At 36.1% G+C, this 22,536-nt stretch overlaps 1 protein-coding gene across 1 annotated transcript in view; it reads left to right on the top strand.

Annotated features, from left to right (window-relative positions):
- Positions 1 to 22,536, top strand: part of USP8 (ubiquitin specific peptidase 8) — a 58,674-nt gene that overhangs the window by 3,534 nt on the left and 32,604 nt on the right. Inside the window, exons 2-5 of the mRNA XM_061182144.1 lie at positions 8,904 to 9,072; positions 12,768 to 12,912; positions 18,122 to 18,207; positions 19,906 to 20,068. Coding sequence (XP_061038127.1) covers positions 8,969 to 9,072; positions 12,768 to 12,912; positions 18,122 to 18,207; positions 19,906 to 20,068 — 498 coding nt within the window. The 5' untranslated portion in view covers positions 8,904 to 8,968. The remainder of the gene's footprint in view (positions 1 to 8,903; positions 9,073 to 12,767; positions 12,913 to 18,121; positions 18,208 to 19,905; positions 20,069 to 22,536) is intronic.

The raw sequence follows: 22,536 nt of genomic DNA, 5'->3' as shown, positions 1-22,536 counted from the left end.
TTGCTTCTAGTAACATGCTTATATCCATTCTTTATGCCTATGGTTCCCTGTCTTGATTGCACGCTAGAATTCACCTGAGGAGCTTTATAGAAATACCTATGTTCAAGTCTCACACTCAGAGATTCTGATTGAACCATTTAGGAATGGGTCCTGGGCATCAATATTTTTTTAAAGTTCTGTAGGTGATTCTAATATACAGCTAGTGTTGAGAACCATAGCTCTTTTTTTGGTACTTACTAAGTACAGTTGGGTTCCCAGCTCATCCATTTCGCATCTGCTAAAAAAAAAAAATTAAAGAGATAAAGAGGAAGAGGAGATAAGAAATGGATCAAGGTTATATAGGTAGATAGACACTTATTGTGTAAAACAGTTGCCCTCGTGTTTTTTCTAGGAATGGTCCTTAATAAAACCAGAAAATTTGGGCATGGTACGTTAGTGCCTGTAATATGGTACTTTGCTTTGTATTACCACTGTGTACTCATCTTTCATCCTAAGAGGTAGAAACTATGTTAGGAGGTATATTCTTTGTATCCCCTGCAGCCCCCAATGCTACACTTTGAATAGATGTAGGTATTCTAAATGTTTACCACATTGAAGCTGGTTTTTAATCACTCTTCAGAACTAGGGCTAGTTATTTTACTCTGTTTTTCTTTTTAGCATTGTAAGAACTTTGTAACTTTGGACTTCTCTTTTTCTTTGGTTTCCATGATATTGCACTTTCCTGGTTTTCCTTCATTCTGTGTTTCTTTCCTCCTTTAGGAACCTCCCCCACCCCCCAAGTCCTGAGCCCTTCAGGTATCTTGTCAGCTTGTAGAGAAACAAGATCTCATTTCCTTAGTGATTCATTCTCCTGATTTTAGTTACTAGTGTAAATGATGTTTATGTTTTTAAAACTATTACAGAAGTTTAAAAATATACATAAAAGTGAAGAGAATAGAATTATTTAAACTATATGCTAGATAGCGTATTATTTCAATGTCAATACTTTGTTGTCTCCCAAAACACTAAGGATTATCAAAGTAACATTAACGCCTTAATAATTGATTTAATATCTGGTCTTTCTGTAAACCTGATGTCTGATTACGTATTTACATCTCTATCAAGGCATCCTTCTTTAGATGTTATTCCTTTTGCATACACTCAACATGTTCAAATTTTTTTGTAAATCAGTGGTTCTTATTTGGGGGTAATTTTGACCCGCCCCCCGCCACCCAGGGGACATTTGGCTATGTCTGGAAACAGTTTTGGTTGTCAGAACTGGAGAAGGGTGGATACTACTGGCGTCTAGTGGGTAGAGGCCAGGGATGCTGCTACACATCCTACAATGTGTAGGGCAGCCCCACAACAAAGAATTATTCAGTCCAACATGTGAGTAGTGCCCAAGTTGAGAAATGCTGCTGTAAACTGATCAGTTTTTTAAACTTTTTGTTAACAGCAGTACCATTCCTTTTTTTTTTTTTTGTTAACAGCACTACCATTCTTCACATTTCTCAGGGTTGAAAGTGTGTGTGTGTATACTCAAGAGAGAAAATACTGTTTCAGTCAAAGCACATTTCTACCTTTTTATGTTCTTTTTTGCCATGGCCTGCTAGTTATTCTTTTCTAAAGTATCATTCCCTTGTTCCCGTTTCCTTCAAATCTGTCTTGCATATCCCCACTTTGACCTGCCCAGAGATACCATTTTTCCTTCAAGATCTGGCTTCTTATTGCCTGCTGAATTAAATATAAACAGTTTTGGGTGGCTTCAAAAGTCCTCCATCATGTAATTCCATTTCTTTACCTAATAGAATTTATTATTGTTAGCCAACAGTTATTAAGGGTTGACTATAAGGACTACTAAGGTAGATGTTAAGAGATCTAGCATGTTAGAGTAATGACTTATAAAGACATGTTAGTATAATCCCTTGATCTAATTTGGTTATTTCCTAATAATCCCTATAGCATTCTTTATTTTTCTTATTACCTTCCCATACTGATTTCTCATTTTGTGTCTTTGTTCGTGTTGATTTCCTCTTCTGGCATGCCCTCCTTTCTCACTCTATTCATAGCTAACTCCTATCCTTAGGGCCAGTTTCTGTCTCTATCACAGCATCATGAAACTGCATGCTTATGAGGTATGAATATCTTAAAGCCTAGTCATGATTGTCATTTGGTCCAAATTCTGTACTAAAGGAATGATATAGATAACAAATATTGATAGTATAGGATTTAGATCAAGAAATAAACTCCAGGGCTTCCCTGGTGGTGCAGTGGTTAAGAACCTGCCTGCCAACGCAGGGGACACGGATTTGAGCCCTGGTCCGGGAAGATCCCACATGCCGCGAAGCAACTAAGCCTGTGCGCCAGAACTACTGAGCCTGCGCTCTAGAGCCTGCGAGCCACAACTACTGAAGCCTGCACACCTAGAGCCCGTGCTCCGCAACAAGAGTAGCCACCGCAATAAGAAGCCCTCGCACTGCAGCCAAGAGTAGCCCCCGCTTGCCGCAACTAGAGAAAGGCCGCGCGCAGCAACGAAGACCCAGTGCAGCCAAAAATAAAATAAATAAAATAAATAAATTTATATATATATAAAAAAAGAAACTCCAAGAACTGGGACCATCAAGGATGGAAGAGGTGGAACTTAAGTTGGTTTTTGCAGGACGAGGGATCAGCACAAAAGAGTACACTCTGGGCTGGAAGAAGCTCCCCCCTTGCCCCAAGTTACAGTGAATTTTTCCCTCCTTTTGACTTCCCAGTGACTGGAGTCACGTATTAATGTACAGTGTAGGAATTAATTGTTGGCTTATTATTTAATGACTATTAGTTTGGTCTTGATAAACAGACTAAGGTATTTGTGATCAGAAGCCCTGTGATACTCTCTTTATCTCCCTAGAGCAGTGTTACTCAAAATAGCCAGTCTCTTACAGGCTTGCAGCTTGTGCTAGAATATGTGCTGCTATGAAAAATTCAGTGTGCTTAATAGGTTTACATTCTGTTATAAGCTTATTTTATCACAGACTGGTAACCAACAGTTCCTTAACCAGCACTGGTCTGTGGACCACACTTGGAGTAGCATTGCTCTGCAGGACTTTTACACTTTCAATTGTAACCCATAGACGTTTCACATTTATAGCCAGTGTTCTATATGTGCATACACAGGTACACAGCCAAAACTAAAGTTTCATGAAACAATTCTTAACCTTACTATGTGTGACATGCTCTGATACTTTCTCTTCAGGTTTTTTTTGTTTTTGTTTTTTTAGTGGTGATTGTGACCTTCTAAAGGGATTTTAAAAAAACACTGCTATTGTCACTAGACCCATAGTAGATACTCAGAAAATACTAGAGGTTATTTTAGCAGTGATTAATTCTTAAAAGGTTTGAGCCTTAACTTTAGGATTGCTTTAAAGCAGATTATTTCATCAGTACTTACTTGTCTGTGGCATTTTAACTAGAATGAGTATAGAATGGATTATATGAAATTTAAGATAGTCAGATGATGTAGTGAATACTGTTGCTATCTGAAGGCCAGAGATGGGGTGAGATGAGATGATGGATGGCCAGCAAAGACAAACTGCTTTCCTTTCAGTGTTGCCAGCAACCTTGGCAGTGGCTGGTGTGAAGCCCTAGTTAAGATATCAGGACCAGTTTGAATGACAACAAACCTCAATCTTTACTTTTTTGCTTTTTAGTCATCACTCTGTGGTTCAGGTCATCCAATCTCTACTCCTTTCTTTGGAAGGATCAGAAAAATGTCAGAAAGAGAGAGGGGTATATATGCCTTCCATTTTCTCCCTATTGTCAGCTCATTTTCAGCACTGCCTGTATTTCATTTTTGGAGCATTGCTGTTTGATTAAGCGATTGTTCTTAAATCTTTATCAGGTTTACACATCTTAAATTTTTTTTTTTTAGGAGAACTTTTTCTTACATATACTTAGTTATTTTATTTTTTGTACTTACAGTCGTTTTTGAAGTATAACATAGTTTTAGTGGGTTATATGTTGTATTTAGTTCTAGAGCTAAACAAGTAGATTTTAAATTTATTTGAGTTCTGTAGTTATTGAACATTCCTATATAAATATCAGTGGGCTTGTTTTTACTGTTGCAACCAAAATAAGGAAATTGTAAATCCATTCAGTCATTCTGGCCTTAAGTTATTTTATGCCAGTCTCTTTTGAAATTTCTTTAATGGCAAAATGCAGCAGAATGACTTATCAAAAATTTAATACATTAAAGTTTACGTACATTTAAGTTGGATATGTATTCTTTGCTTTCTCATATGATTAGGGAAAAATACCCTTTACCTTGTGCTTTGACTTCTGCAGAAATATATGTGATTGTAGAGGCTAAAATAGCAATTAAGGCAATGCTGGAAGTATTTTTAACACCAGGCATCTTATTTGACAGCATAACGTATAATTTAATGAATGAAAATGGAAACAACTGTGGTCCTTTGATGACATTATCAGAGCAAGTTCTTTATTTCAGCTGTTCTCAAAAATCAAATAAGGACAGAAAAAGTAACTTTAAAAAAAGTACAATCTTTTTCCTGGAAACCCTCATCAAAAACTTTGTTGACATCATAAACTTATCCCTGTAGTCTCCATCGGTGTGTCTGATTGGTTGTCACTCAGTCAGAGTCCTGTCATTCTACCTTTGCAGTGTCTCTAGTATCTGTCTGCCTCCTCCATTCCATCTCTACTGCCCTAGTTCTGACCTTCATCGTCTTTCCTTAGGATCATTCTTATGGGTAACTGATGTCTTCCTTATCTCCAGTCTTTTAAAGCCTAACCTTGTACCGTTAGTTTAGATCATATAACTCTGTTCTTAGAATCCTGCTCTGGCTCTCTGTTACCTTTAGAAAACAAAGTAAATGCTTTAATGTGACATTCACGGCCTTCCATTTGTCTGTTCGTAGACTATTTTTCCGGCCTTACTGCCTAGCAAATCCTTGTTCATTCTGTATACTAGCTAGTTCCTAAAGATGTTCTTTACTTTTTTGACTTTTTCCTCATACTCTTTCTCATCTCTATCAAAAGCCTTCTATCACCAAGACTCACAGAAATGCTGTCTCTTCCATGATGCCTTCCAAGATCCCTCTAGTCATACTTGATCTTGTTAATTTTTCTTATTGTACATTTGTAACTCTTTATAGTTTGATATAATACATGTTGTATTAACACTGCTTACAACTTTCTCTTTCACATTAGTTTCTTAAACTTTGTGAGGAAGTGGATCACATCTAATTTTTGAGTTCCTGGAGCACAATGTCTTCTGTACAGTAGGATGCCTGTGAATGTTCGAATGGAATTTAACTTTGAAATAGCTAATGATTTATTATTTTAAGTTGCCTAGGTAGCATATATAGTTTTTATATTCTTTTGTCTTTTAAAGATCCAAGCTTTAAAGGTAATGATGAGAAAAAGATTTGACTGAGACATATTCTAGACCTTCATTTTAGAGGGTTCAAATAAATAGCTTTCTTTTCCCAACCAAGAAACCTAATTGTCATGAATCAACAAAATAGACTCTACCTGACTTTTTGAATATATGTCCTGTGGTTAGACCACTAATACTTAAGATGCACGTAAAGGGTAGAGTAGGAAAAACAGATACTGTCAGACTGGTACGAGGTCACTCTGCCTGCCTCTGGCGTTAATCCTTATCTTAGTACATTTCGTGTTGCCAGTAAAAAATCATTGGGCTTTTTGGAAATTACATTTCAAGAGCTAGCCTATATTAGGGGAGCATATGTTGGCTTTTTGTGGTTGAGTAAGCTTAAGATCCTAGCTGAGCTAGGTGGGGGCAGATAAGTCAGGGATAACTCTTGTTACTGTTATCTTACTGTCCTTTAGCCCTCCTTAATAGTCCAAGCTCCAACATCCCCTGCCCTCTGCCACCATGGTGTCTGTTGTGGCATCACTAAGGCCTCAAGTTTCCTTAAGCACCTTCCTGAAAAGTTAGTTTCTTGGCCTTGCTGTGCTTTCTCTTAGTCAAAAGTATTATTTCTCAACTGTTGCTTCTTATGTTTCAGTAGAAATCATGTTCCTGAAGCACCACTCTACCCCATCATTTTCTTTTTCATTGCCAGTTTTTTTTTTAAGTTGTCTACAGTCTACTTCCATTTCTTTATTCCTTAATGCTTGTGCTCTTGCTTCCACTCACACCGCTGTATGGAAGCTGTGCTCAACGAGGTTATATATACCAGGCTCTTACAATATTCCAAATCTGTTTTTTTTTTTAATGAGTATTTAAAAACATATATTTTACGTTTCCTTGTTTCAACCATAACTTCCTAACTGTTACATCTGTCTGGGTATTCGTTTCATATTTGTAAACAATTGGATATTTTTATTCATATTTACATTGTTATATAATTGCTTTCTTTAAAATTTTTTAATGAAATACATTAAGTACATTACATATTATTTTATGTTATAAAAGCCTGATAATAAAATGATCATCTGTACAAACTATTATATGTAAAATAAGCTACAAGGATATATTGTACAACAGGGAATATAGCCAATATTTTGTAATAACTATAAATGGAATATAACCTTTAAAAATTGTGAATCACTATATTGTACTCCTGTAACATGTAATGTTGTACATCAATTATACTTCAATAAGTACATAAAACAAAACAATCATCTGTGAGCATCTGTGAACATACCACCCAACTTGAGAAATAAAACCTTACATATCGCTGAAACTCTTTGTGTGTGCCTCCCTTATTGTATCTTTTGCCTCTCCAGAAATAGAATTTTATATTTACCATTTCCTGCCTTTATAAATTTATCTGATTTGTATCCTTAAGCAATATATTGCTCAGTTTAGTTTGTTTTAAAACTTCTTACAAATGGTGTCACGTTATATGTATTCCTGCTTTTTCACTCAGCTTTAGGGAGATAAGCAGGGGTTGAGGAGGTGGTGAGCATGGGGGAGTAGGGAATGTTCTCTTGTTAAACTGTTTATCCTGGAAGGTCAGGGACCACGTCTTATGTACCCTTTGTGTCTTTAACATGTAACATAATGTTTTTTTACAAGGTAAGACACTCAATACTGTTGTCTGTATGAGTATGAGGAAATCCAAGAGATCCCTATCATATTCTTTAATGGATGCTCTTAGCTGTTTGGTGGTGCATTGTTGATGAATAATGTACCTAATCAAGAAATGAGAAAGTATTAATATTTAATATAAAATGTGACAAGAATCAAAGCAAATTGAGGTGCTTTTGGAGTTTCACATAGGTGAACAGAAGCCTTTTCACCCCTAAAGTTGTGTACCTTACTCAGCATCTTAGGATTCAATGTTCATTGATGTCCATTCGTCTAATAATAGTGAACTGATAGAATGAAGAGCATTAAGGTAGTGGTAATAAGTGATAGAAAAAAAGTTGTAATCTCTCTTTTCTTTAAATTGAAGTATAGATGATTTACAATGTTGTGCCAGTCTCTGCTGTACAGCAAAGTGACTCAATTTTACGCATACATACATTCTTTTTTTATATTCTTTTCTATTATGGTTTATCACAGGATATTGAATATAGTTCCCTGTGCTATACATTAGGACCTTGTTGTTATCCATTCAAAACATAATAGTTTGCATCCGCCAGCCCCAAATTCCTAGTCCATCCCTCTCCCTCCCCCACTCCCCCTTGGCAACCACAAGTCTGTTCTCTATGTCTGTGAGTCTGTTTATGTTTTGTTGATAGGTTCCTTTGTGCCATATTTTAGATTCCACATATAAGTGATATCATATGGTATTTGTCTTTCTCTTTCTGACTTAATTCACTTAGTATGATAATCTCTAGTTGCATCTATGTTGCTGCAAGTGGCATCACTTTGTTCTTTTTTATGGCTGAGTATTCCGTTGTATATATGTTACCACATCTTTATCCATTCATCTGTCAATGGACATTTAGGTTGTTTCCATGTTTTGGCTCTTGTGAATAGTGCTACTATGAACATAGGGGTGTATGTTTCTTTTTGAATTATAGTTTTGTCCGGGTATATTCCCAGGAGTGGGATTGCTGGATCATACGGTAATTCTATTTTTAGTTTTCTGAGGAACCGCCATACTGTTTTCCATAGTGGCTGTATCAAAAAAAGTTGTAATCTCTTAAATGTATTAATGCAGCTATTTATTCAAATTGTAATTAGTTCTTTACAACTGAAGACCTTGTATAAATTTACTTGGGTTCCTGAAGTTTTCATTTGGTGACACTTATGATCTTGCCAAGATTCCCATTTAGTGTGCTCCCCTGATCTGCCCCATCTATATGCATCCCTGCACAGGTACACACACACACACAACTTAATTGTTACATATCTAGCCTTTCTTCTTCTTCATTTTGTTTACTACCTCCATCTTCCTAGTCAGAATTTACCAGAGCAGATGAGGAAACAAAGAATGTCATGAAACATCAAAGACCTTTACAAAGTAAACCAAAGTATTTAGGTGTATTCTACCAGAAACATGGTCATACATCCCCAGCTTCATATAATGTGCCCTGGCTACCCCTCCCCCCAACTGGTTTCCTTTTGTAAACTGATGAGGAAGAAATATTTCTAAATGAAACTTCCTTCTATTTGTAAACTATACGTTAATGCAGATGTAACAGAAGAAAAATATAAAAGCTTTTATTATTCTGTTCCTTTGACAGGAAAGATTCCTAATACTTAATGCAAAATGATACAAACAGTAATTCATTTAGTTAATGAAAATTTGGAGGGGAAAGTAAATTGTTTATTGATACCCTGTATATTGAACTCCGAAAAAAAATATTCAAGATAATTGAAAATTAACTCTGTTAGCAAAGGACACAGTTTAGGAGGTTGGTTTGTTTGTTTTTTAAACTGCTCACTTTATTGTTAATGAGGAAAACTAATGGGATTATTTGTGTTCATTTTGTTTCAGAAAAGAACTACTTTTAGTGAAGTATACCATCCATTGTGAAAGTGGAGAAGTAAGGATTATTCATCATGCCTGCTGTGGCTTCAGTTCCTAAAGAACTCTACCTCAGTTCTTCACTAAAAGACCTCAATAAGAAGACAGAAGTTAAACCAGAGAAAATAAGCACTAGGAAGTATGTATACTTTGCTAATTTGAGTCATATACAGGTATCCCCCGCTATTCAAAAGTAGAGTGTGCCTATGAAGCCTTTTGTAAGCCAAAATGGCATAAAGTGAGGAAACAATTAACTTTTTTCATGAAAGCAAAAATCGCCTCTGGATTTCTTTCGATTAGTGAAAAAGGTACTTAGTTAGGTGTTCTGTAAAAGCAAAGTGGTGTAAAGTGAACTTTTGAGAAGTGGGGGATAGCTGTTAACTTTTAGTTCATTTCCATTTTATTAAATGAGTTAGAAAAGTTCTTAATTTTATCTTGGCAGAATACATATATATTCTGATAATAAGCATATTATCTGGACAGTATGTTACATCATAAGTTTAAGAGGTGACGACTGCAAGGATTCTACAAAACTCATTCAGCCACAGTTAATGTCTTTTCCTAAAACAGTGTAAAAGTACTTAATTAAAGATCATTTTTATCCTTGTGTATTTCACATATAAGATCTGGTTCTAGCATAGTCTTTGATTAAAAAAGAAGAGCTACGTATTTTTTATGCAGTATTCAGCAAAGTATTTAATTTTTACCAATTTGACATGAACTTTTAACCTAATGATTTTTTTTTTAATTTATTTATTTATGGCTGCATTGGGTCTTCATTGCTGCACACAGGCTTTCTCTAGTTGCGGCGAATGGGGGCTACTCTTTGTTGTGGTGCACTTGTGGAGCACAGGCTCTAGGCACGCGGGCTTCAGTAGTTGCGGCACGCGGGCTCAGTAGTTGTGGCTCACGGGCTCTAGAGTGCAGGCACAGTAGTTGTGGCGCATGGGCTTAGTTGCTCCACGGCATGTGGCATCTTCCCGGACCAGGGATCAAACCCATGTCCCCTGTAATGGCAGGTGGATTCTTATATATCCTCTTTCTTTTTTTTTTTTTTAAGTCTTGTTTGTTTGTTTTATTATTTATTTATTTGGCTGCACCGGGTCATAGTCGCGGCACGTGGGATCTTTGTTGTGGCATGCATGTGGAATCTAGTTCCCTAACCAGGGATCGAACCCAGGCCCTCTGCATTGGGAGCGCGGAATCTCTGCACCACCAGGAAAGTCCCCTAATGATTTATTTTATGTATTTTTATTTTTGAGGGTGTGTAGTCTATCTATGTTGGGGTAGACTACATGTTGAGGCAGAGGCTAGAGATGATACTTTCCTGATAACAGTTGCAGAATTTGTCCTGAGATAAAATATAATAGAGATGGCGAGGTCCAGCTATTTTGATATTTACTGTAAGTTATTTTGCTAAAAATGAGATATCACTAAAATTGTTAACTTGTTGATAGTTTTATCTCTGTTAAGGAGGGATAGGAGACAGTAGGGGAACTTTTCCTCTGAATTTATTTTGACCAACAAAGGAGAAGACTTAGAGATATATAACTATATTATTATAGAGCTGGGAGTAAGAGTTTCAGAAAAAAGGTGGGTCTAGCCAGCCTTACACCCTACACTTGAGGTAAGCAGATTTTAGAAATCAGGGGGAAAACAGGTGTTCTGTGGCTGGAGATAAATGTGAGGCTCTAAAAAATGATATGTATGATCCCAGATGAACCTGTGAAGAGGCATCTTAAACCTGTGTTTGCACAGGAGCATCTTTATGAGTCATTTTCTAGAGGAAATAAACAAGATGGGAAGGAAATAAAACACTAAGGATGAAGATAGGAGAGTAGTAAGAACTTTAAAGAAGGTCAGGAAAGAAAATCCCAGAATGAACTAATATTCTTAAACATTACTAAGTATAAAATGGGCTTTTAAAAAGATCTTTGGGTGGGGAAGCGATAGGAAGAATAAGAGAGGGATTGGCCTACTTCTTGAGCTTAGTTGGTAATGTTGATGGGGTGATAGAGAAAGTAGCGCTGTTTAACTCACATTGAATGATTTTCAAATAGGAAATAGTGAGAAGGGTAAAACCACCTTGAAGCTTTCTCAGAGAGCTTCATCTAATCTTAAAACAGATAAATCTGTTTTAGCAATGTCTGGTTTAGCTCTAGGACTACCCTGATCCCACAGGAAGTGGTATGTTGGCCTAAGTGTACCACCACAACATGTAGCACTATTCTAGAGAATGCTAGAATCCTTTTAGGATATTTGGCTGGTTCACTGGACTCACAGTGGCATTGCAGCCATCTCAGCTGGGTCTGCTACTTATGGGCCCATGAGATATACATGCATCATAATGAAAGAAATTTGGAAAAACCTAAGGACTGTTGTACCCACTCCTAAACTCTTAGAGAATCTCCTTACTAGCTTTGGTTTGATTTACCTCTATCCTGGGACTTCGATGCCATGCTTAGCAGGGCATGCACACTGACTGAAATTGTCCTTGTGTAGGACCATCTTTGGTCTTAAAGACCAGTTTAGCCCTGTTCCTTTGTGTGGTGTTCTAGTTCCTTGGCCTGACCAACTTCATCACTAATCCATGTCTCAATCGTAGAGCACAGTTTGAAAAATATAGAAAACAAGATGCACTGATTTGTAGAAATAAGTTATTGATAAAGCATATTGTATATCAGCATTGGCACTACAACTTAGTTGCCAAAACTTTAGTCGTAAGTAAATGAATTCCTCTTGCAGAAATGTCTGTTCTATTAATTTGCTTTCTGAAGACTGTTAAACCAGGAAAATGTCCTTAGAATGAATGCCGTAGTGGACTTCCCTGGTGGCTCAGTGGTTAAGAATCCGCCTGCCAATGCAGGGGACATGGGTTCGAGCCCTGGTCCAGAAAGATTCCACATGCTGTGGGGCAACTAAGCCCGTGCACCACAACTACTGAGCCTGCGAGCCACAACTACTGAGCCCGCGCTCTAAAGCCTGCAAGCCACAACTACTGAGCCCGCGTGCCACAACTACTGAAACCCACACACCTAGAGCCCGTGCTCCACAACAAGAGAAGCCACCACAATGAGAAGCCAGCGCACTGCAACAAAGAGTAGCCCGCGCTCTCTGCAACTAGAGAAAAGTCCATGTGTGGCAATGAAGACCCAATGCAGCCATAAATAAATAAATATATTTAAAGAAAAAATAAATGAATGCTGTAGACCCCTCAAATTATTTTACTGAAGTGGAATTTTAAGATGACATGTTTTTAGACTTTAAATCTCTTTTCTTTTCAGGGCCAGTGAATCAGAGTGCAGTTCAGCCATTGTGTAGAAAACTCTAAAAGATTGAACTCATGTCCCCTTTCCTGTCCCTAGTTTCTTGAGTTTTTAGGTGGGGAGAATTTTACATCATGGTTAGAAAGGAGTAAGGAGAATTGAAAAGTATTTGTTTTAACATTAAAATAATAAATATTTTAGCTCCCCTACTTCAGTACAAGTAGTATGCAGCTATGTTCTTTAATTATAGAGTATGACTATTATATGGATGCCGGAGGACCATTTGCCTCAGGATTATCTATTGTAGCAAATCTTTTAAAACTGGATTTAGAATGCATTTTGAACAGTTTGGTGACATATAAACAACTATTAATGAAACATAAGTATTTAATTGTAGTATAAGGGGAATTTTCATGTTGCATCCAAACTTATATCTAACTTTGTATAATTCTGAAGTAGTGCAACCTAAATTATGAAGTGTATTTTATTGAGATTCTCTGTGGGCTATATACATGACTTTTTTCCCCCAGATGTCAAGTGTTTTAATTACTTTTTCTCTAATGTTAAGTTATGTACAGAGTGCCCTGAAGATCTTCAAGACCGCAGAAGAAAGCAGATTAGATCGTGATGAGGAAAGGGCCTATGTGCTATATATGAAATATGTGACTGTTTATAATCTTATCAAAAAAAGGCCTGATTTCAAGCAACAGCAGGTACCTTTTATTTCTATGTTTTTATTTGCTAAGTTATTTTTACACAGTGGAGCTATTGATCTCCTCTAAAATTTTTAACTAATACTGAAATTTAGATATTATGTAGCAGCAAGTTCAAACTCTTCTGCAGATAGAAAAAGCGAACTAAAGATTTCGTTTCATTATTTGCAATATATGTGTATATGTATGGATACACTCACACTATATACACACACTTAATTTGCTTTGGATTAGTACAGGTTTATAGCAACATACAGACTCATGATTAGTCTTCTGTTGTAATAAATCACTGCCAGGTCAAATAGAAGGATTCAGTTTACTCATGCATTCAATATGAAAAATATGACTATAGTTGTACTTTTTCAAGGGTCAAGGTTTAGTCACTTGTTTTTATGTGACAGCTTTTTATATTTAATTGACATTATAGCCATATTAAAGATCTCAGTTTGCAAAATTAATGTTGATTAATCTATTTAATTTAGATAATCATTTTTATCTATCTATTTATTATTTTTTGCTTTTAATCTTTTGAGCCAGGTGCCTTTCTTCCAAGTTGCTGAAGCGTGAGGAGGGAGGGAGGATGGGAGAGGTGTAAATGGGTAAAGAGAACTGATGACTAGGATAAGTGTTGCTAGAGAAGATGGTTGCATTTTTATTACACCAGAAACAGACAAAAGAAGAAAATAGAGAGTGGGTTAAAGAAATGGGAAGAATATTGTGTTGGTGGTTCCACCTTTACCTAGGAATGATCTTGCTACTAGAGAATGTAGCAAAATACTGCTTGTAGATTTCTTACCTGGTAGACAAGCCATTCTTTTATTTTTTTGGCCACGGCATGTGGCATGTGGGATCTTAGTTCCCCGACCAGGGATCAAACCCATGCCCACTGCGTTGGAAGTATGGATGGAGTCTTAACCACTGGACTGCCAGGGAAGTCCAAGACAAGCCATTCTTGAATTAATATTGAGATTTTTATTTAGTTCACTTTTGGCAGAATTGTCTTGCCTCATTTAAATTTTTTTTTTAATTTGTTTATTTTATTTATTTATTTTTGGCTGTGTCGGGTCTTCGTTGCTGTGCATGGGCTTTCTCTAGTTGCGGTGAGCGGGGGCTACTCTTCATTGCAGTGCGCGGGCTTCTCATTGTGGTGGCTTCTCTTGTCACGGAGCACACGCTCTAGAGTGCAGGCTCAGGAGTTGTGGCGTGTGGGCTCAGTAGCTGTGGCTCGCGGGCTCTAGAGCGCAGGCTCAGTAGTTGTGGTGCACGGGCTTAGTTGCTCCGTGGCATGTGGGATCTTCCTGCCTCCTTTAAATTGACTTATAGAAGTGGAAAAAAAAAAAAGTTCTCTTATTCTTTGAAATAACCTTTTTTTGTCCACAGTAGTGAGACTAATAAAATTTCTTTTGGTTGTTGGTTATGGGATAACTTTAATGTTTTATTTAATGGTGACAAATGATTGCTGGTGTTTCTTCTCACCAGCAAAATTATGCTGATAATCTTTATGGGGTTTTAGATCTAGCTTTGGAAAGGTAGCTCCTTGCATTTGGAGATTCATCTTCCTGTCTACAAATGGCTGGGTTGGTCCTGCCCTTGGAACATTCTTGGACATACTTATCTGCAGATAGAGACAGAGGCTTGTCTTGCACACTCTTTGATGGTTTTTACAGTATCTGTTAAAAAGATACTGCTTAGAGCCAGGATACGGTTCATGTGTTTAATACTTTCTGTCATCACTGATATTTTTCCTAACCCCACTGGAAGGTTTCAGAAAACAACAATGATGTAACGGTCATTTTACTCAGAGAGTCTTTGAGTCATGTTGTTTCTGCCCAACATAAAATTGAATAAAAGCTACTCTGCTATATACTTGATCTATGGGATATGAAGGACTACCCACAACTAAAAGTTTGGCTTATTTATGAGATAATAAAGAGAAACCCACAGTGCTGGAAGACCCTGGTGGCATGACAAAAACATCACAGACTGGGGTAGAGTAGACCTGGGTTGGGAATGTGCTCTCTCACTTTGGGCTCTCTTACTTCATCTTTCCTGAGCCCCCCAGTACATTCATCTCTAAAGGGGACCTCCTTGGTGGGTTGCTATAAGAATCGAAGATAAGTCTTGTATTATCGTTCCTGTCATACTATAAGTATTCTATAAATATTGGATGGGTGAATGAATGAATGAATGAATGGTGGCAATTATTCTGCTTATTACTATTGTAAATGTATATTTTATTTATTAAAACATAAATCTGAACCCTGTCAGAAATTTACAAAAAAAAGGTACTGCTTAAAAAGAAGTGTAAAAGTATTTACTGAAATAAATATTTTTGAAAGATTTGCGAATTTGGAGAACTTCGGAAGTTTTGGTGTTTCCTTTTTTGTCTGTTGTGGTAGGGCCAATTTTTTATGTACTTATTTAATTTTTGCTTTATTTTTCTAACTTACTGGTTACTTTTTTTCTTTGGCGAGATTGGGAGTGGTTTTGTAGCTACCTTTTTTTTTTTTTTTTTTAAACTTGAGAAGGTTGGGAGTAAATTTTAATCAGTAAGAAATTTTTCCATTTCCACAGAGTATCTGTTGCATTTCCAAAGAGAGTATCTAGTTGAAAGTGGGAGGAGTTGTTCGGGTTAGGGAACTCCCTGCAAAGGCTCAAGTAACCCAGGCTGTTACTTCATATGCTGTAGATGTTCAGTTCCTGATATTAGTAAAGGGACTGTTGCCATTTGCTCTGTCCAGGGTACCACATGTGCTTCTGTCTTAGAACTGTTTTTTATTTTATTTTATTTAGCTCAACGTCTCTAGTGCATTTTAAGTATGTGAAGTGTTAAATTTAGTAACTACATATTTTCTGGTTTTTACCCTTTAAATCAGGAAGTGACAGGATGTAATGTGACCAGCCTTCTTCAGAAACTTACATTTTTCACTTGTTTTACACTAAGATTTAGATAAAACTTGTTAATTTAGCAAGCTCACTAGTAGAAAACACATTACATTATTGTTTACTCATTGAAAAAAATTAATTTGTGAACAATTTTTTCAGGGTTATTTGAAAAGGGGGGGAAGGCAAATATATTGAAAATATTAGTATAGCAAAGTCTAGATACAGTTAGAATATTTTTAAATATCCATGGCAATCATGATAATTAATGCTAAATATTATTAGTAGTGAACCATTTTGTTTGGGAAATCATGAGAATTGCTTGAATTCGTGTGTTCAGGAGTAGGAAAGTTCTACTAAGTAAACCTAAGAAGCAAATGTTTTTAGTTGTATAAGAATTGGACATTTTTTTTTTTATTCTGCTAATTGTCAATACTATTGAAAATTGGAAAAAAATTATACTTACTCCAACTGTGTTCCTTTAAGAGCACAGAGAGAGGTAATTATTGACAAGAAACCTCATTAATATTAGGGGAGTGTCTTCTGGGAGTTTGTACCAGACATGCCCAAACATGATTTTTTCAGCATTTCAGCAGTGTTAAGCCAGGCTTTTAAATGAGTTCATGTCAAAAAATTAATAAAACAAGTCATATAAAGCAACCATACTCCAATAAAAATTAATTAAAAAAAAAGTCATAGTGTTTTTTGGTTTTACTTTGTATTTTGTTTTTATCAGAGAAATATTACAGTAATGGCTAATTTTGTTTTCTCTTAAAAATGTATTGCATCAGAAGTCAGGACATTGTGATAATGGAAGTAATTACAGTTTCCACTGTAATTTTTAGTTGATATAATATTGAACAAACTATATACTTTTATTAAAAATTACATAGTGAATGGCCCTTTTATATATTTTATCTCTAATCTAGAAGAATAAAATCAAATAAAACATGATCTACTTTTAGGCTAGATAGATAGACATATGATAACTGTTATGAACAGATGTATCTTACCAGCTCTTTGTAACTGCCTCTCAAAGAGCCAGAGATGGATATTTCTGGCCTCCTGGCCTTTCTTTTTATAACTTCTGATTACAGTATCATTTGTGATAAACTGTGTTAGTAGGCTCTATTTGCAAAGTCATAGTGATAAGTTGCGGCACGTTAGATCCACTAGTCAGTTAGCTGAGTCTCACTGCACTACTGTCATGTTAAACCAGCCTTCATTTGGAAATATCTCTGATTGCAAGATCTAATGAGTGACCCCTTAGGGAAGTGATTTATTTTTTTTCAATTCATTATGCTTGTTAATAAATTATGTGCTAAACCTTTTGTGTGTGTATGTGTGTGTTTTAACGTAGATCATACTATTGATTTATTTTCTACCATTTGATTTTTAGTTACTCAAGGTTTCCTCAAGTGTAAAACTTGTTTTATGTCTAAAGTGATTTGACTCCAGTTGGGAGGTAGGTAGGTATTATAAAATACAGGTGGAAGGAAACATCTCAGTTTAAAACAAGTAAAACAAAACAAATTCTATGCTGTGGATCAATACAGAATTTGCTTTACTGCTTCTGAGACTAAAAGAAAAAACTAAGTAACATATTTACAGTAGGAAAATATATTTTGCTCCTAACGTATATGCTTTGCTTTTTGGCACTTATTCAAAAACAATAAGAATAGTATTTACACTTCTTAAAGGTGCCTTACAAATAAGTAAAATTATTACCTACTGGCTTTTTATTTTTAACATACTAATAGTATGAAAAAAAATTTTTTTTTTTTAAATAGCTTATTTATTTTATACATAGTAGTACCTCTTTTTTTTTTTCCAAAGATTGATTGATTGATTGATTGATTGATTGCTATGTTGGGTCTTCGTTTCTGTGCTAGGGCTTTCTCTAGTTGTGGCAAGCGGGGGCCACTCTTCATCGCGGTGCGCGGGCCTCTCACTATCGTGGCCTCTCTTGTTGCGGGGCACAGGCTCCAGACGCGCAGGCTCAGCAGTTGTGGCTCACGGGCCTAGTTGCTCCGCAGCATGTGGGATCTTCCCAGACCAGGGCGCGAACCCGTGTCCCCTGCATTAGCAGGCAGATTCTCAACCACTGCGCCACCAGGGAAGCCCGAAAAAATATTTTTGAAACAACTGGAGAATAAGTTGTACACTTTTGTAGGTTAAAAGTTTTAAGAAATATTTTATTCAGTCATAATATTTTTATCTAAACTTTTGTTTATATGAACACCGTAATTTTGTGTTTTTAGCGTTAGTGCTATGTACAGTGGCTAGTACTAACTAACAGTATAAGATGGTTTTCCTATAATTTTAGGACTACTTTCATTCAATACTTGGACCTGCAAACATCAAAAAAGCTATTGAAGAAGCTGAGAGACTCTCTGAAAGCCTTAAACTCAGGTACAGACACTATTATGAAATCTTTAAAAGAATGTAAATTTAGAAGATAAAAATTATATTTAGAATTTATCCATTTATATATGACCAAGCATATAAATCCCAATTCCTAAGAAGAAGTCTTATATTCATGTGTTACCATTAATGTTCTTTACTGAAAATTTTTAAATGTTTAGACTGATACATTGTTAAGATAAGCATTGGTCTATTAGATTATAGCTCAGGTCCAGTTTTTTCTAAGTTTCTGACAGGATTCTTCAGAAAAACATAATATTCTCATATGCTTCATGTCATAATGTGCTACTGGACACTGGACTTGTGGAAATGAAGTATTTAATGTTAGTTTTGACTGGCCTGGTTGCAGAAGTTACATATTTTAAAAAAAAATCTAACTCTAGTATTTGCCATGACTGACTTACCAGGCTTATAAAATAATTAGAAATTAAAAACAGTATGTTTCAATTTTTAGTCATTAGCCACTCTTTAAATAACAAAATTAAAAGGGAACTATTTTTACTCCACTATTTTTTTTAAACTTGGATCAGTTAACTGCTATAGTTACACAGGTTTTCCCCTGCTATCTGAAAGTAAAGTGTTCCTATGAAACTTTACCTAAGCCAAAATGGCGTAAGGCAAAGAAGCAACTACCTCAGGACACATCTTGCTACAAGATGCACAAAGTAAATCGAGATAAAGCACAGATGCTCACAGACACAGTTCAAAGCTATGGCAGCTTGATGCTGAGATGCTTGTGTAATTCCTGGGGAAGGAGCTTGGCGGTGCCACTCTCTGATCAGGGTGTGGCTACTTCTCTAACAGCTGGCTGCAAAACAACTGCTAAATGCTATTTTCATTTTTCACCTTTTTTCCATAAGTGAATATCCTCTTCAGATTTCTTTCGGTTAGTAAAAACAAGTACTAATGTAGGTCTTTTGTAAAAGCGAAGTGGCATAAAGAAAACGTCTGAAAAGCAGAGATACCTGTATGTATCATAGCCTTTACTTAGAAATTATCTTTTTAAACTAGTGTGTTCCTTGGTCCTTTCCACAGTTACTCATCTTGGGGCTGGAATATGTTAAGGTGGATGAAGTCATTTAGAATTACTGTTCTCTTTCTCCTTTAGCCAGTTAATCAACTAAGTAGAATAGAATTTCTCCTAATCTTTGGGTTACCCATTATTAACTGTTCTCTCTTAGATTGCCTAGTTTTTCCCTAATCATACTACTGCTAGCAATAATCATGTTCTTTACTCCTCTATCTTTGGGACTTTAGGTTCTTTCACTTATTTATTGTCTGTACTTTTTTGTATTTTGAGCTATTTTATAAGTAAATCGGGCTTTATAGTTAATTTTAGGATTTTAGGATTGTAAATCCTTTGAAAAGGAAATGGCAGCATATTTGAATCTTTAAAGGGTTGAAATTAGTGGGAGGAAAAAAGCAAAAAGAATATTGAACAACTTCAACTTGAGAGCATAGAGTTTCTTTTCAAGATTTTTGAGCAATTTGAAATAAATCTACAGAGGACAAATTTGTGAGTTGTGATTTGTAATGGAACACTGGCAGAGTTGAATTTCAACTGGAGGGAGAAAGAATGCAGCCATAAAATACCTCATGGCAGGATATTAACTTTATGGAACTGGAAATCCTTTACTTTCCACCATCATGCCAATAAAAGACATCCTGACTTCTTTGTTCAACTAGATATGAAGAAGCTGAAGTTCGGAAAAAACTTGAAGAAAAGGACAGACAGGAGAAAGAGCTGCTGCAGAAACAGAAAAGGCAGGAAACAGCAAGAGAGGATGGTGGCACATCAGCTAAAAGTTCTTTGGAAAATGCATTGGATGCCAAAGACAAAACCCACAAGGTATTTCAGATTTATTCTGCTAGGTAAAAAGACTGGTTCTTTTTGTCAGATGATTTGCTTAAGAAGAGTTGAGATACCACTATATCGTTCTTTTGGGCAAAAAGGATAAAATTTAATGTGTTTTTATTAGAAATTGAATTAATTATTCTAGCTTTAGTTGATTCCAGGTTTTTCTTGAAACTTCTAAAGAAATATGTTGTGTGTATTTGTTAGTTTTTAGCAGTCACTATAGACTTGACTGGAGCAGTGGAAAGAGCATTTGGGCTGTGACGCAGTATATCTGAGTTCTGGTCCCATATCAAGTCTTGCTTAACTGTTTTGGGACTCAGTTTGGCCTATTAAGATCTTGAAATAGATGATCTTTAAGGTCTCTCCTTTCTAATAAATGTAATTTACATTTGGGAAAGATTTGGTACACTATTTATTTGGTGTGAAACTTTTTTTCTATTTCTGGCATCTCATTCTCTCCCCTTTGCTTTTTCCTCCTTTCTCTGCCTCAGTTTCCCCTTCCTCTTTCTCTCCCTTTTGTTCCATTTGTTCAGCGACTACTTGTAGTCTTTTCAGCTACATCATTTGTTTGCCAGAAACTGTTAGTGACTCAGCCTGTACCTGCTAGCTGTCACTGTATCTCCCTCCCTTTACCTCCTCAGAAACTATTCTTTCTAAAATATAATTTCTTCTGCACTGTTGAAATTCATGGAAAGATTTCTAATTTAATTTTTCTTAAGCATTTTATAGCTTTCAACTATCATTTGTATGTGGGTTATCACTGATTTCATTAAGAAGTAGTAGTTGAATTGCTTGTGACATTGGGCTAGGCACTATGTAAAAAGAAGTGAAGAAATTAGTCTTTTGATTTTAGGAACTCCATAATGTAAGATAAATAGTACTGCCAAGGTCAAATGACTGATATAAAAAAATACTAAGATTCCAAAGAACTATATGAAAGGGACTTTTCAAATTCTTCATTTTGTTGCTTTTCCAACAGCAGGGCCAACTACCTTTCGTTACCTTTACTTTTGTTTAGCCTTTTTATGTTGAAAAGAGAATACAGTTAAATCCTGTTACCCAGCTTCAATAATCAACTAACATTTGCCATGTTTTTTATCTGCACCTCTCACCTCTTCAATCAAAGTCCAGACAACATATCATTTTACCCCTAAATACTTCAGTATGCATCTCAAAGAAAGGAACTTTTTTTTTAACCTTTTTTTTTTTTTAAATTTTATTTTTGGCTGCATTGGGTCTTTGTTGCTGCGTGTGGGCTTTCTCTAGTTGCAGCGAGCGGGGGCTACTCTTCGTTGTGTGCGTGGTTGTCATTGCGGTGGCTTCTCTTGTTGCGGAGCATGGGCTCTAGGTGCACGGGCTTCAGTAGTTGTGGCATGCGGGCTTCAGTAGTTGTGGCTTGCGGGCTCTAGAGCGCAGGCTCAGTAGGTATGGCACGCGGGCTTAGTTGCTCCGCAGCATGTGGGATCTTCCCGGACCCGGGCTCGAACCCGTGTCCCCTGCATTGGCAGGCAGATTCTTAACCACTGTGCCACCAGGGAAGTCCGAAAGGAACATTTTATTAATAACCACAGTGCTATTTTCCCACCTCACAAAATTAACAATAATTCCCTGATATAATCTAAAGCCCAATCTATTCAGATTTTTTACCCACTTGTCTCATAATGATTTTCAGAGTCAGTATGTTTGAATCAGGATCCAAACAGGGTCCACTCATTGTCTTTTGGTTGCAGTTTCTCTTAAGTCTCTATAGAATTCTCTGATTGAGTTTCCTTCTCATTTTTCATTTCCTGCATTTGGCTTTTTAATACTGGATCAGTTCTGTAAAATCAGCCACATTGTAGATTTGTCTGATTACTTCCTCCTTGTGTCACTTAACTTGTTCTTCTGTCTCCTATATTTCCTGTAGGCTGGAAGTTCAACCTAAAAGCTTAATTAGATTGAGGTTCAGTTTTGTTTTTTGGCCAGAATGCTTCATAGGTGATACTGTGTACTGTATCATATTAGGAGGCACATAATATACATTTCTTTTTTACTTTTAGTGATGTAGAAATTGATCAGTAGGTTCTAGTGGGTCCTTAGTTTTCCCATCTATGAAATGAGTTAGTACCTTAGAGAATTATCTCATGTTATCTTGGTTAGGAAATGCAAATGTATAAAACTTTGTATCACTTCATTTTCCTTTAATTCTGTAATGGAGGACACTGAAGGGATTGACCAGAATTTTTATTTCATTGTAAGAAGTGCTCTCTCGTTAAGTTAAATACTAAATTTCTCTAATAATCTGTGCTTTGAAATCATATTTGGCCTTTAACTGGAGAAAATTTTGAGGAAATGACATATGATTGTGATATGCTACTAGTTATTTTAGTTGTTATCAGAGTAATCTGTTAATGCCATTACTGTTCAACTGTATTTTTATAAAATGCCAGTACTCTGCACATTTCATTTCCTAGAAGACT

The sequence above is a fragment of the Eubalaena glacialis genome, chromosome 2 (assembly GCF_028564815.1).
Source record: "Eubalaena glacialis isolate mEubGla1 chromosome 2, mEubGla1.1.hap2.+ XY, whole genome shotgun sequence".
Lineage (NCBI taxonomy): Eukaryota > Metazoa > Chordata > Mammalia > Artiodactyla > Balaenidae > Eubalaena > Eubalaena glacialis.
The sequence above is the reverse complement of the archived record's forward strand: the minus strand, read 5'-3'. Positions and strand labels throughout refer to the sequence as shown.